This window comes from Narcine bancroftii, chromosome 3 (assembly GCF_036971445.1).
Source record: "Narcine bancroftii isolate sNarBan1 chromosome 3, sNarBan1.hap1, whole genome shotgun sequence".
NCBI classification, from domain to species: Eukaryota; Metazoa; Chordata; class Chondrichthyes; order Torpediniformes; family Narcinidae; genus Narcine; species Narcine bancroftii.
In genome coordinates this window covers 332,222,411-332,238,563 of record NC_091471.1, presented here as the reverse complement: position 1 = coordinate 332,238,563, position 16,153 = coordinate 332,222,411, and the positions used below count along the sequence as shown (strand labels likewise).

Here is a 16,153-nt window from a genome sequence, read left to right as displayed (position 1 = left end):
GACATCAAGCACACATCTACACATCCATTATACCTACACGTGGTTTTCAAATTTAAGTTCAAACCACAAAAGTGCAAGGTTTTGACCTGAAACGTTGGTTATATATGTTTGCTACATAAAGAATGCTGTGTGACTTGCAGAGTTTCTCCAGCACTTTATTGAACTACAATTGCAGTCTCTACAGTTCTTGTTTAACTTTATTTCCAAACTTAAGGCCCTGTAAACTGACATGATAAAATGGAATCTTACTTTTGGGGGCCCTGACACATCATTGAATTGGGTGACCACTTTGCACAATACAATTTACTCTACATGTGTGACCCTGGGCTTTCAGTTGCCTGTGATTTTCATTTTCCACACCACTCACATTCTGACCTCACTCCTGGCCCCTTGTATTACTACAGAAAAGCACAAACAATGCTGGAGAAACAGCATCTCATCTGTCAAGGTGCATTACAGCCCTCGAGGTTCAACATTGAATTCAATAATGTAACATGAATGCACTAATTTCCGATAACCAGCCTTTCCTTATCAGAACGGGCCAATTCTGCTGAGGGGTCATCAATCTGTAACATTAACTCACAACAGCATGAGAAAATAGGAGCCATTGGTTCATCAGGTGTGGCCCATCATTGAATGTGGTTGTGACTGATCTCCCCCAGGCCCATCTCCTGTGTCAGTTCCATTTGGCTCTAAATTTCCCTATTCTTTCAAAAATATCTCTCTCCTTTAACAATCTCAAATGACCATCTCCTTGTAACAATTCCCCTCTTTTAAAATTCTTCCACGAGTGGAAACATTTCCACATCAAGGTCTTGTGTGTTTTAATATGTTTCCTTCCTCTCCATGGACTCCAGTTACATCTTCCACGGACTAGAAATGGCAGCAAACGTACTGAACTGAAGGACCCAGACACACACACTTTTTTTCTCCATTTCCCTCCACTCCCTCCCTTTTCCATCGAGGAGAAGGCTCAAAAGTATGAAATTGTGCACTAGTAGGCTTAAGGACAGTTTCTTGCCCTCAGCCATCAGGCTTCTGACTGAACCCCACATGCTCTCATGCTGTCCTTGCTTTGTACTCATTGATCATTTTTTTTAAATGGTAGTGCTGTTCTCTAAGCTTTTGTTATTTTACTTTCTACAGCTGTATGTTAAGAGTTGACTGGTAAAATGCTTGCAGAAGAATCCATCTCACTGTACCAAGTATAAGGTGTCAAGTAAACTTAAGACCACCTTTCATTGTTCTGAGCTTTTCAGGAATGATCAAAGTAAGTCTCTTCTGGACTCCCTTTGATGCCAAAATAAGGGGATCAACTAAGTTTATTTATTCTCTCTGCAGATGCTGTCTGATTTGCTGAATCCTTCCAATATTTATGGACCACCCTCCTCCCCCTTCTCACTCATCTCCATCATGTGCTGATCAGCCCTGTCCTATCCTTGTTCTCTTCACCCCTCCGGTGTCCTCTGGGCTCGTAACACCCCTCATTAGGTTACAGTTTGGATACCTGGGATAGGGGCTCAGCATACTTGCTGCCACCCCCCCCCCCCCCAGATATTATATGCCTGGTTGAAATAAGGTCAGTCCAAACAGTCCTTCTCACTCCTCCCATTGTGGTCCTTCCTGATGAAACCTCCTCCAAAGTGACTTCAGCTTATTTATGACCTGGGACTTGTCACCTATTAAACCCAATTTCCTTGAGCTTGGATGCACTCCTCTCATAAAACAGATTATAGCGTCCATCGAATAATATCCTACAGCCTCCTCCAACCCCAGTGAGAGGAGTCTTGCACCTCCCTCTCACCTCAGTTTGCAGGCATAATTTGAAGTTATTTTTGAATTTAAACTTTTTATACTGCACACTTGCTTGGTGTGGACAGCATTTATTTCAGGAGCTCTGCCTTACCAGGGCTACATTAGTACAACATAGAGGGCTGAAGGGTCTGTATTCTGTTGTAATATTCTATGTTCTAAATGGCAGGAGCCTTAGGAGCACTGATATAGAGAGGGATCTTGGGATGCAAGCCATATCTCCCTGATAACATCAGCAGACATGGATAGGGTGGTAACAATGGCATACAGTATACTTGCCTTCATTGGTCAAGGAGTTGAGTCTAAAAGTCAGCAAATTACATCGACGCTGTAGAAAACATTGTTAGGCCACACCTGAAATACTGTGTGCAGTTCTGGTTGCCCATTACAGGAAGCCCGTGGAGGATGCAGAGGTTCACCAGGACGTTGCCTGGATTAGAGGGTGTTAATATGAGGAGGCTGGACAATCTTGGATTGTTTTCTCCGGAGCCTGAGAAGCTGAGGGCAATTTGACAGGTTTATAAAATTGTGAGGAAATGTCACATCCGAGAGGGTAGAGTTTAAGACCACAAGTTATAGGAGCAGAATTAGGCCATTTGGCCCATTGGGCCCACTCCACCATGAGGTGATCCATTCTCCCACTCAGCCCCACTCTTCTGCCATCACCCCATAACCTTTGATACCCTGACTATTCAGATACCTAGAAATCTCTCCTTTAAATACACCCAACAGCCTGGCCTCCACTGTTGCCCGTGGTAGCAAATACCAGAGGTTCACTACTCTCTCAGTTAAGAAATTCCTCTGCATCTGTTTTAAATGGGCACCCTTCAGTCCTAAATTGTTTCCTGATGTCCTTGACTCCTCTACCATGGGAAACAACTTTTCCACGTCTATTCTGTCCAGGCCCTTCAACATTCAAAATGTTTCTCAGAAGACCCCTTCATTTTTCTGAACTCCCAAGGAGTACAGTCCAAAAGTCGTCATATATTCCTCATATGCTAATCTGTTCATTCCAGGAATAAGTCTTGCTCCTTCATTTATTTATTTTATTTTCAATCAACATGAAGTTACAAAACAAACAAAATCAAAGAAACATCAATAAAATAAAATACCAAAACCGAACTACATGTTGATATAAAAGGAAAAAAGAATCAACACATGATTGCAATGATCAAATTCTGCATTACTGTTTATAAATACAAAATTACACACCGTGTCGATCCTTCAAAGTAGGAAACAGAAAAAAGAAAAATACCCCCTTCCCCAAAGGAAAAAGAAAAAGAAGGGGTAATTCTCCCATATGATATGACAAAATCATCCATTTTCCAAAAGCATTAATTACACACAGATGGAACATTACGTGATCCATCCAGAGCTACTTCCTCCCTTAAGGGATATATCTTGACATAGATATCACTAGGGATATTGGAGATAGTGGTTTTGGAGACTGGTGGGGGGGGGGGGATTCATCAAAGGTTAACCCCCATATATCTTAAATATAGGTTCCATATTCTTAACAAGTTGTAACAATTTCTAAGGTTGTAAATAATCAGGGGAACACAGCTATGCATTTCTGACTTCCAGTGGGTCAGACTCAGTTGGGAATCAGATTTCCAAGTAATGGCTATGCATTTCCTGGCCACCGCTAAAGCAAGTTTAACAAATTTTATATGATAGCCTCATTTTAGGTCATATTTCCCCAATAAAAACAATTCTGGTACCTGAGGGTATCAAATTTGTTCCAGGAGATTCCACAAATCTTCCCAGAAGGCACTTGTATCCTATTGCTCTAGATATGGATGCCAACCTTGCATTTGCCTTCAAAATCAACTCAACCTGAGGTTAACCTTTAGAGCATCTGGCATGGAGACTCCCAAGTCCCTTTGCACCTTCGAATGTTGAATTATCTCCTCGTCCATATAATAAGCTGCCCTTTTATTTCCTCTACCTAAGTGCAAAAGTGCACCGTACACTTTCCAACATCATATTCTATTTACCTCTTCTTTGTCCATTCTCCTTATCTAAGTCTCTGCAGCTTCTCCATTTCTTCCTCACTACCCACCTATCTTTGGATCATCTGCAAACTTAGCCGACAAAGCCATTTATTCGCAATCCAAATCATTAACATACAATGTGAAAAGAAGTGGCCCCAACACTGACCCCTGTGAACACCACTGGTAACCGGTAGCTAATCAGAATAGGGTCCCTTTATTTCCACTCTGGTTCCTGCCGATCAACCAATGCTCTACCCATGCAAGTATCTTTCCTGTAATTCCCTGGGCTCTCACTTTGTGAAGTAGCCTTGTGTGAGGCACCTTGTCAAAGGCCTTTTGTAAGTCCAAATGTACAACATTCACTGCATCTCCTTTGTCCAACCTGCTTGTGGTTTCCTTGAAAAATTGCAGTAGGCATTTTTTCCCTTAAGGCAGGTTTTCCCTTAAGGAAACCAAGCTGACTTTGGCCTATCTTGTCACACACTTCCGCGTACTCCCTTAACATCCTTGAAGATCATCTCCAACAACTTCCCAACTACTAACATCAGGTTAACCCAATGGTTCTCAACCTTTTTCTTTCCACTCACACCCCACTTTCAGTTATCCCTGTGCCATAGGTACTCTGTGATTAGAAAGGGATTGCTTAAGGTGGTCTGTGAGTGGAAAGAAAAGGTTTGAAAACCACTGTTTTAATCATTCCTCATTGACTCATTATGTGCACGGTTTCAGAACTCCAAAGGAAATTGGCCAATGACAATTTTTCTCAAGCAAAATATTTCAGTAACAATTGAGTCTAGAGCAGTGATTCTCAACCTTCCCTTCCCACTCACAGACCACCTTAAGCAATCCCTTACTAATCACAGAGCACCGATAACATAGGAATTGCTTAAAGTGGGATGTGAGTGGAAAGAAAAAGGTTGAGAATCACTGGGTTAACAGGTCTATAATTTCCTTTTGCTGTCTCCCTTCCTTTTTAAATAGCAGAGTGACCTTTACATTTTTACAGTCATTCAGAACCATTCCAGAATCTATTGATTCTTGGAAGATCGTTACTAATGCTTCCACAGTCTCTATATCTACTTTCAGAACCTGATGAAATATTCCACCTGGTTTGGGAGACTCATCTACTCTTAGACCATTCCGCTTCCCAAGCAGCTTCAGTCTGGTGATTGTGACTGCATTCACCTCTGTTCCCTGACGCCCTTGAAAGTCAGGAATGCTGCTAATACCTTCCACGGTGAAGAATGATGCAAAATATAGATTCAGTTCCTCTGCATCAACCTTGTCTCCCATTACAATTTCTCCAGTGTAATTTTCTATCTGTCCTACATCTATTCTTGCCTCTATCTTACTTTGAATATATTTAAAAAGCTTTTAGTATTCTATTTGATATTATTTGTTGACCACTTTTCAAAGTTCAGCTTTTCCTTCCAAGTTGCCTTCTGTATGTTTTTAAAACCTTCCCAGTCTTCTATCTTCCCACTAATTTTTACTTCCATTCATGCCCTTTTTCTTGCCTTTAAGTTCTCTTGTGTGTCAATGTTGTGTCATTTTTGCATTCAAATATTAAAAAAAATTTTTTTTGGAATATACCTGCACTTATTTTTCACCGAAAGTCCATCCATTGCTGCTCTGCCAAGTTCCCGGCTAGTGTGCCCTTCCAATGAACCTTTATCGGTTCCTCTCTCATACCTTAGTCCCCTGTATTCCACTGGTATACTGATATATCTGATTTTAGTTTCTCCCTCTCAAACTGAATTCTAACATATTATGATCATTGCCTCACCTTCATCTCTCTTTTCCACTCTGGTTCATTATACCACGCCCAATCCAGGATTGCCATTTCCCTGGTCGGCTCAGCCACAGGTGTTCAAAGAAGCCATCACATAGGCATTCTACAAATTCTCTCTCTTGAGATCCAGTCCCATCTTGGTTTTCCCAATCTACTTGCATGTTAAAATCCCCCCCAAGACTGCCATAACATTGCCCTTCTGACACATCTTTTCTTTCTGCTTTTGAAATTTGTTGTCCACACCCCGGCTACTTTTTGGAGGTCCGTGTCGAACTGCCAACAGTATCTTTTTTACTCTTGTCATTTCTTAAGTCAACCCATAATGATTCTATATCCATGATCCTATATCACCTCTTTCTAATGATTTAATGTTATTTCTTACCAACCCCCTCTGCTTCTCTGCCTGTCCTTTCTATACACCTGGGCATTCAGCTTTCACTGACATCCATTCTTTGGCCTTTGTGATTGCCTCAATATCACACCTGCCAATCTAACTGTACAACAAGGTCATTGACTTTATTCCTTATGCTGCGTGCATTTAAATGCAAAACCTTAGGCCATGCATTTGACACCTTTTTGACTGTCCTTGTTGAATTGCAACTCATTCCAAAGGCTGCAGTTTTGCCGTATCTGCCTGACCTTCCAACAAACACCCTACGAGTTGTCTCTACTTGTGCGTCAACTGCCTCTTCATACCAGCCCCCCCCCCCCCACCCCACCGCCAGCAGGATTAGCAAACCTCTGCCAAGATATTGGTTCCCCTCCAGTTCAGGTGCAACCCGTCCCACTTGTACAGTTCGTCTCTTCTCCAGTAAAGTTTCCAATAATCCAAGAAGTTGAAACCATGCCCACTACACCATCTCATCAGCCACACATTTGTCTGTGCTCTCTTCCTGTTCAGTTATTTCCTATCTTGTGGCACCAGGAGTAATCCAGAGATGACCACCTTCAAGGTCATGCTTTAAAATCTCTTTCCTAACTTCCTAAACTGACTTTGCAGGACCTCTACCCCACCCTTGCCTATGTCATTGGAACCAATATGTACCGTGACCTCTAGCTGCTCACCCTCTCCCTTAAGAATACTCTGCACCAAGGTAGACAGTCAGCACTTTTCCCAAGGCAGAAGTTCCAAACACCAGAGGACATCTGTTCAAAGTGAAGGAAGAAAAGTTTAGGGGAGACATTAGAAGGAAGTTTTTTTTACACAGAGTTGTGGGAGCCTGGAATGCAAAGCCAGGTGTGGTAACAATAGGGGCATTTAAGAGACTTTTAGACAGGGACATGGATGAAAGAAAAATAGAGGGTTATGAGGTAGGGAGGGTTTAGTTTTATTTCGGGTCGGCGCCACATTTATGGGCTGAAGGGCCTGTACTGCACTGTAATATTCTATGACCTCTATCCCTCCATGTCATTGGTACCAATATGTACTACGACTTCTGTCTGCAGACTTTCCCTCTTAAGAATATTCTGCAACTGCTCAGACATCCTGGACCTGAGCACCTAGGAGGCAACGTAGTATCCTAGAATCTTGTCTGCAGCCGCAGAACCTCCTATCTGAACCCCTGACTATCAAGTCACTGGATTTCACCCTTCTGCGGCTCTGAGCTGACCACATTGCTATCATTCTGGTCGTCGCCTTGCCCAGATAGGTCATCCCCTCCAGCAGTATCCAAAAAGGAGATACGTTGCTGAGGGGAACAGCCACAGGGGTGCTCTACACTGAATGACTATCCTCTTCCCTCTCCTAATAGTCATCAGTGGCCTGTCTCTTGCCTCTCAGGTGTGACTGTCTCATTATAGCTTCTGGCTATTACCCCCTCTGCCTCCTGAATGATCTGGAGTTCATCCAGCTCCAGCTCCCTAACACGGTCTGTAAGGAGCTGGAGCTGGATGCACCTCTTGCAGGAGTAGTCATCAGGGGCATTGTTCTGTCCCAGATTTCCCACATCCTGCTATTGGAACATTCCACTTCCCTGGCATTCATCTCTATTACCTACTCTAGGTTACGATGTAAAGATCTTATCTGAATTTCCTGTAGCACGTCCTCAGCCTCTGCTCGCCGAAGCCTCTCGTGCCACAGCCTCTAATTCCTAAACTAGGTCACTCGCCGAATAGCTGCTCACACACTAGCTGCTCCCTTTGTGCTTACCTTTTCATTTGATACTGGCTCTACCTATAGAACAGACTCCCACCCCTCGCCACTCTGCTTGTAAACTCTCTTGAAAGAAAGTACAGCTCCCAACGCTTGCCAGTGGCTGAGGTGAGAGGGGGAAAGTTTAACGGAGATTTATGAAGCAAGTGTTATTTTTACACAGAGAGTGGTAGGCGCCAACAGGTGAGATGGCGGAAGCAGAGAAATCGGCAAGGTTTTACAGGCATTTCTATAGAGATACAAAGATCCGGCATCATATTCAGGGCAGGCATGGGTTGTAGGGCTTGCTTTTATGATCTATTATTCTATATTTTATGATAATCAAGAATGAAAGTGAAGGACTGCAATCTAGGTCCTAAAATCTATCAGTGAAAGACTGTGCTACAATGTCCAATAAAACACAACCCACATCGGGATGGAATGCCTGGGCTTCATGTGCTTTGGAATGTCCCGAGTGACCCCAGCCCACTCCTAACTTGCTTGTGATGGTAGCTCTGCACTGTTTAAAGGGGCCTTTGCAGAACAAGAACTCGGGTAGGTTCTTTTTTGTTAGATACCTGCTCTTCAGGTCCCCCCTTCTCTCCCCACCATTGCACCTTCCTCCATTGGGCTTATGATCCTCCTTCAAAAGAACATTTAATCCTAGGCCACTATTCACCCCATCACTGATCAACTGACCCCACCAGCCAGGCCTCTCCACACCCAACCTGGCCCCTTGGGCACAATAAAGTCATGGACTTACCAGATTTCCTTAGGCTGCTGTTCACACAAAGGCCTTCTTTTCTGTAACTCCAAGTCAGTTGTGTCCCATCTAACGAGACCGTGAATTTCCACAGTCAAAACGGCAGTTGACTTGTCATATAGCCAATCTTCAACTTTCCTCTGCAGCACCGAATCTATTCTGCTTCATCAAGCACTTCAAGGTACTTTAAGCTTGACAACACTCTCTCCAGACTGTTTGACGGTCAATGTGGATTTAGTAGACCAAAGGCCCTGTTTCTGTTTTGTATGGCTATGTTATCTCCCTATTTCTATTTCCCCAACTGGTATGGCCATATAGGAATCGTGAGAGGTAAAAGGACACCTACAGTACTTGCCTGGGGGCTGGTCTTGAATTCAGAAGTAAATCCATTGTGGTCTTTGAGCTTTAGACTAGCAGCTACGTTTAGTAGCTAAGTTAGACCGGCAGAGCGGTCCTCTTCTAGGGGGCCATCCTCTGCCACCGAGCGCTGAGCTTCAGGAGGGATGTACATGGAGCTGAGAGGAAAGGGTGACACCCGCCTAGTTCCCGCCTTGACGTACAACAAGGACAAGTGCGTGTTCAACACGGAGCATTTAGCCCTTCTTGGATGCGTCGTGGCAAATGATGTCATTGCTTCTGACCCCGAATACATGCATCCACTTTTAGAACTCCCTGTCCCGAGCACCCCGAAGGCGCTGAAGCAATGCCTCGGGCTGTTCTTGTACGATGCGCAGTGGACGCCCAACTACGCCGATAAGGCCCATTCCCTAATTTGGTCGACTACTTTTCCATTGTCAGTGGAGGCCCAGGCTACCTTCAACCAAATTTGAGGAGACATCGCTAAGGCCACGATGCATTCCATGGATGAGTCCATCCCCTTCCAGGTGGAAAGCGATGCCTCCGACATCGCACTGGCCGCCACATTAAACCAGGCAGGCAGGCAGGTAGCGTTTTTTTCCTGGACCCTTCACGGCCCCGAACTCTGGCACTCCTCCGTCGAGAAGGAGGCACAGGTGATCGTTGAGGCAGTGTGCCACTGGCGGCACTACCTAGCCGGTAAGAGATTTATCCTGTTGGCTGATCAGAGGGCAGTTGCCTTCATGTTCAGTGCCAAACAATGGGATAAAATCAAAAAATGACAAGATTCTGAGGTGGAGGATTGAGTTATCCACCTACAATTATGACATCTTGTACCGGCCGGGTAAGCTCAATTATCCCCCAGATGCCCTATCCCGAGGGACGTACACCAGTGCTCATCTTGACCGTTTCCAGTTCCTGCACAACAGTCTTTGCCACTCCGGAGTCACGAGGCTCTATCACTTTATCAGGTCAAGGAACCTCCCTACTCTGTTGAGGATGTCCGGTCCACGACCAGACGCTGCCAGATCTATGCCAAGTGTAAGCCTCAGTTCTACCGGCCAGAAAAGCTACACCTCATCAAGGCCACCTGCCCTTTTGAACGACTCAGCATCGATTTCAAGGGCCCCCTCCCTACCACAAATAGGAATGTCTACTTCCTGACGGTGGTGGATGAATTTTCCAGGTTCCCCTTTGCAATTCCCTGCTCGAATATGACCTCGGCTACAGTCAACAAGGCCCTGAGCAGTATCTTCACTCTGTTCGGATATCCCGATTATATTCAGTGACCGGCGGACCTCGTTCATGACTGAGGAGCTGCGTCAGTACTTCCTGACCAGAGGCATAGCCACCAGCAGGACTACCAGCTATAACACCAGAAGTAATGGCCAGGTGGAAAGGGAGAACGGCACCATCTGGAAGGCAGTGCTCCTGGCCCTCAGGTCCAAAATTTTCCCAGTGTCCCACTGGCAGGATGTCTTGCCAGAAGCCCTCCACGCTATCCGGTCTGCACCGCAACTAACACCATCCCGCATGAACGCCTAATTGCTTTCCCTAGGAGGTCGGCGAATGGTTCTTCCATTCCTCCCTGGTTTACATCCCCAGGGCCGGTTCTCCTTCAGAAGCACATCTGAGGCCATAAGACAGATCCACTGGTTGAAGCGGTACACCTCATTCATGCCAACCCCCAGTATGCATTTGTGAGGTACCCGGATGGCCCTACATTTTGTAAGTAAGGTTCCCGTACTTGCAAAAACATTTTGTATTTATTCCTTAAGTTGTAATGATTTTCTCCAGGGGGACACAACTTTGCATTTCAATATTCCAACAGGTTATTTCCAAGAGAGAATCGGACTTCCAGGCAACTGCAATATATCTCCTGGCCACTGCCAGTGCAATTTTCAGAAACTCTCACTGATATTTGGACAGCCTCATTTTACAGGTCTTACGTCCATAATATTTCCTAAAAGAAACAATTCTGGACTTAAATTGTTTCCCCAAAATTTGATTTAACAAAGCTCAATTTAGAACATGACCAGGTGGAACGTGAAAAAGTATTCATTTCTTCCCCGCATCTGAAACATATATCAGAAAAATTAGGATTTAATTTATGTTTTTTTTTGCAGGGTAAGATAGAGCCTGATGCAAAAAATTATATTGCACCAGTCTATATCTTACATTAATTGTGTTGATCAATTCATATAAGTTCGACCAGGTCTTATCATCAGTATTAATATTCAAGTCTGATTCCCATCTAAGCCTCAGTTCTACCGGCCAGAAAAGGTACACCTCATCAAGATCACCTGCCCTTTTGAACGACTCAGCGTCGATTTCAAGGGCCTCCTCCCTACCACAAATAGGAGTACCTATTGGATTAAAGAATACATAACTGATATAAACTTCTTTGTGGTCCCCTTTCGAATTAGAATCTCCATTTCACTGCACTCTGATAATGTCATTGTTGACAGGAAATTTCTTAATTACATGATGGAAGCAGTTCCCGAGGACCCTAATATCCCTGACTATGGGTTATTGGTCCAATTCTAGTATTGGATTCACTTTACATGATTATACCTCAAAGGCTGGTGGATAAATTGCCCTCGCTGGGATTTAACATCCCTCGCTGTAATTGGATCCTGGACTTCATGACCAAAGGTTACGGGGAGAAGGCCGGGCACTGGGGCTGAGTGGGAAAATGGATCAGCTCATGATTAAATGGTGGGGCAGACTCGATGGGCTGAGTAGCCTATTTCTGCTCCTATGTCTTATAAAACCAGTCAGCTCAGGTTGGCAGCAAAATCTCAAGTTCCATCAGCCTCTCAGGACTGTGTGCTCAGCCCACTACTGTTCACCTGCTGGATTCACTTCAAACAGAATCAGACTTGCAATGATACAACAGTAGTTGGCCTCCTCGGCAACTAGAGGTGGTTGGGAGGCTCATCAAATAGCGCGAGAACAGCAACCTGAGTCTCCATATGGACAAGGCTGTGGACTTTAGGAGGATGACTACACGTCAATGGCTCTGTCGTGGAGAGCACACAATTCCTTGGTGTGCATATAACAGATGACCTATGCACCTCCTTACTAGCCAGGAAGGTGCAACACCACCGACACTTCCCAAGGAGGCTGAGGAGGCCAAGGTTAGCGGTCCCCCATCTTGACAACATATTACAGGAGCTCAAGTGGAGTGTCCTGCCTGGCTGATTCATTGAGTGGTACGGTCACTGCAAAGCATTGGACTGGAAGTCAAAACGGAGGGTCAGCAAAATGGCTGAGAAGTTCGCTGGGGCCTCCCTTTCCTTTATTAACAACCTTCAACTGGAACGTTGCTTGAATAGTGCTGTAAGAATTATTGAGGCTCTCTACCATCCATCACACAGGATCTTTGACCTACCCCTTTTCGGGAAGGAGGTACAGGAGCGTCCAAATCAGGACGGCCAGGCTGGGAAATCACTGCTTCCCACAGGCTGTGAGATTGATGAATGGTGTCCTCCAACCTTGGGTCTCTTAGAAATGAAACAAGTAAATTATTCTGTAATATTTATACATATTTATTTTTTGTTATACTTTTGTGTATAGGTGTGTTTATTATGTGCACCATGGTCCAGAGTAACGCTGTTTCCTCGGATTGTACAGTCAGATGACAATAAACTTGATTAGCCTTCTCAGATGTTTTTGTGTACATTTAAGAGTTTTTTTGTTTCTTCATCGTGAAGACACTTACTTAAGAAGAACCTCTTGGCTTCAACGGGAGTAAGATTGTGCATTGTGTTGAGTTCTTGGAGGGTTTCCTTCAGGATAGCATTAACATTCATTGTTGCTTTAGGGAGGTACGTCTTCAGTTTCTGCCTGCAAAGAGAAACACCGCAGCCATCAACCCCAAGGTAATGAGTACAAACCATCTGAGATACAACCCTAACCTTTCCTAGGGGAGTAGAAAAGAAAGAGAACTCTTCCAGGAGTTCCTAGTAACATAATTTAATTGAGAAGAAGCAATTTATCGATCCAAAAAGATGGGGATGAGGCTGAGCTGGGGGCGGTGGGTCATTGTGGTCCTGCGGAAGAAGGCGCTCCTACTGTACAGCACTGTTGAGAGTGAATTTCAGGATGGACCCAGTGAGGATGATGATGGGTGAACAGGAGAGAGAGAGAGAGAGAGAGCCCTTTTTTTTTGGTGTGGTGGCAGAATTCACAGACTGGGAGGTGGCTGTGTGAATAGCCTGGGTGAGTATCCACAGTGCACCTTGAAGATGGTACTCCCTTCAGCCACTGTGCACCTTGCCGGGGAGCGTGAGTGGTGAAGGTCTTCAGTAGGATGCAAGGGAAGCAGTTTGCTTTATTTTGTGCTGCATTCCTGAGTGGCAAGAATGGAGATATCCTTCACTCCTGACTGTCTGAATGGTGGAGAAGCAGTGGGCGAATTGGTCACCCCAGATTTGACTTGGATCCATAGCCACAACATTTTTGTGGCTCCACCAGTTGAGTCTCAGGGTAATGGAGACCAGCAGGATATAAACACGGGGAACATGGCAAAGGAAACTCCCCCAAATATAATTGATGCTGCACATGTCGTGATATGTAATTACACTACTAGGTCACCAGGGGTCATCCCGGTGACCTTGTATATAAAGCAGTCCAGAGCTACAGTCTCGCCTTCCAGGTTCGTCTTGCAGAGAGACAAGACCTCTTAATGAACATATTAGTTTATTAAAGCTGTCTTCTACTCACACTGCTGGTGTGGTTATTGTCAGTACAGTTAGGTAGTGCAATTGTCTCTTGTGGGAGATGGTCATTGCCTGGCACTTTACCAGCTCAAACCTAGATGGTCCAAGTCTGGCTGCCTGCAGACATGGGCTGCTTCAATGGAACGGAGCCCTGTGCAGTCATCAGCCATGCCTCCACTTCTGAGCTTAAGGTGGTAGGTTACTGATGGAGCAACCGAAGAGGGTGGTGCTCAGTCCACTGCTCTATCTTTTGTATAACCTTTTATATCCACTGCCTTCAGCTTTATCTTTAAATTTATTTTCAAATGTAAACTTTGAAAGATTTTAGAAGTGACCTAGAACCCTGGTATGTTTCGAAGGTTGGGGGAAAGGAAGCCAGAGCACCCGGAGAAAACGCACGCAGACACGGGGAGAAGGTAGAAACTCCTTATAGACATGAACCCTGGTTCCTATCACTGGCGCTGTTACAGCGTTTAACTGTGCTGCCCCTACACCCACACTTGGCTAAGTGCTGACTTCATAGATTTGAATGTTTAGAATGCATTGCTGGGGGTGATGGAGCAGGCTGGAACAATAGGGCCATCCAAAAGACTCTTAGATAGGCATGTGGATGTAAGAAAAATAGAGGGTTATGGGAGGGAGGTAGGGAAGGGTTGGATTGTTGGGTAGGCTTACAAAGATTGGTACAACATCATAGCTTGAAGGACCTGTGAGGTTCTATAGTTAGCAGTCTACTTGTGTATAAAATTGACACCTGGCTTGGTCACAGCCAGACTGAACCTAATGTGTCCCCCAAGGATAAATTTTACCTCAGCTGATTGAATTGGGAGGCACTTGTGGATCTCATTTCTGATCAGAGGACACAAGGGGTAATACTGGTAAGCTGCTGTGAACAGGATAAAGTTCAAAGCTGAGCTGGTCTGGTCTGACTCGCACCTTACCTGACTGAATCCCTCCCTGTTCAGCCTGCAGTAGGATAGCCAGACTTAGACAAACCTCTCGGAGTGTTACAAGGGGTTGTTATTTAAGATCCTTTCCTGAAACATTTCCCCCATTTTGCTCTTTCAGCCTCAGATGTACTTCCTTGTTTCAGAGTTCCAATCTTTATATTTATCACCTTACTTCATTGTTTACACAGGTCGGACTATTCCAGTATTTCTATCGTTCACTTTTAGAGGTAAACTGTGCTTATTTTTCAGAATTCAAAAGAAATGAGCTGGGTACATCTGAAGTGGTTATTCAAAAGCTTTAAAATAGTTAGTTCCAGTGAAAATGACATTAATTATCATTTAGTCAAGACACCACTGATGTGCAGAAAACATATTCAAAGCAGTTTTATGAGGTAATTAAGACTCTCTGGGCTTCAATCTCTGATCAAAATGTGAATATTTTGTGTTATTCCTCCCTACAGCCAGATGCAGAGGGGATTGCTTTTAACTATCTCCCATTCATCGCTTCCTTTTAAACCCCATTGCCTGGTATTTCAGGTCAATACATCACGATTTGCCTCACCCCTTCATCCCGGAGTTTGGCTGTGCCCCTCGACACCTTATCTAATAGGCCTCCCTACATTGGGAGCTGTATCGGCCCTACCACTTACTCAGAAGGCTCAGGCTCTGCTGTGCTGGCTCGGTGCTGATAGGCCGCCAGTTGTGCCATGCGGCGTTCTGCTTCATGAATGTCAGTCGGCAAGAGCAGGTGTCCTTTCCGGTAAATCGGAACGACCTAAAAAAAGGCAAGGACTTTGTGGATTCAACGAGTCAGCCAGCAGAAAGGCAAAAGTGCAGAGGTCAAAGGTTTACCTGATTATAATGCAAATCAACATAGAGGTCATTGTGAAAACGCAAAGGTTCATTCCAAATGGTGCGTTGGAATTGAAATCTGACAGAATTATCATCCAGCAGGAAATCAAATATGTATTCATTCCACCTGATGGGTTTGGCAACCTGTCCTGTTAAAAACAAGTGAGGAGGGCACAATTAGACTCAGTAGGCCCTTTCAAGCTGCCGTGTAAAATGGGGTGAACTGGGCAATTTGCCCGGTTAGTGGCCCACTCACCTGGCAGCTTGAAAGGGTCCGACCTGGTAGGCATGGTGCAAATCCAGCCAGGTCCCTGATCAACCTCAGAGGTAGTCAGGGAATCCAGTTAAACTTACCCAGAACGTGTCCACCGGTGGCCTGAACAGTGCTTGTGTGCTGGCGTCACAGGGAAACCCCTGGGTTAAGTGCCTGCCACAGTCGGGGTAGAGGGAGAGGGTTGCTACCGTGAGGGGGAGAGAGGCGGGCCACAATCAGAGGGACTGAGGCCGCTGCCATGGGGGGAGGGGTCGATGTTGCCGGGGCGGGGGGGTGGTGCCATGATCAGCGGGAGAGAGGTCGCTGCCACAGGGGAAAGGAGAGGGGTCACTTCCGTGGGGAAGAGGAAAAGAGTCACTGTTGCAGGGAAGAGAAGAGGGGTTGCTGCTGTGGGGGAGAGGAGTCGCTACCACAGGGGAGAGGAGAAGGGTCGCTGCTGTGGGGGGGGGGGAGAGGAGAAGGGTCGGGAGGGAGATGGCTGGTGGGGGGTCGGGTGGAGAAGAC

The 16,153-nt window shown here is 45.2% G+C and overlaps 1 protein-coding gene across 7 annotated transcripts in view; it reads right to left on the bottom strand.

Moving 5' to 3' along the window:
• Positions 1-12,376: 12,376 nt before the first annotated feature.
• The window catches only part of myo15b (myosin XVB), a 248,999-nt gene continuing 245,222 nt past the window's right edge, over positions 12,377-16,153 (bottom strand). For all 7 annotated transcript variants that reach the window (XM_069929307.1, XM_069929308.1, XM_069929309.1 and 4 more), the window contains 3 exons: positions 15,376-15,524; positions 15,174-15,298; positions 12,377-12,698 (listed from right to left, as the gene is read on the bottom strand). In XM_069929307.1, coding sequence (XP_069785408.1) covers positions 12,515-12,698; positions 15,174-15,298; positions 15,376-15,524 — 458 coding nt within the window. In that variant the 3' untranslated portion in view covers positions 12,377-12,514. The remainder of the gene's footprint in view (positions 12,699-15,173; positions 15,299-15,375; positions 15,525-16,153) is intronic.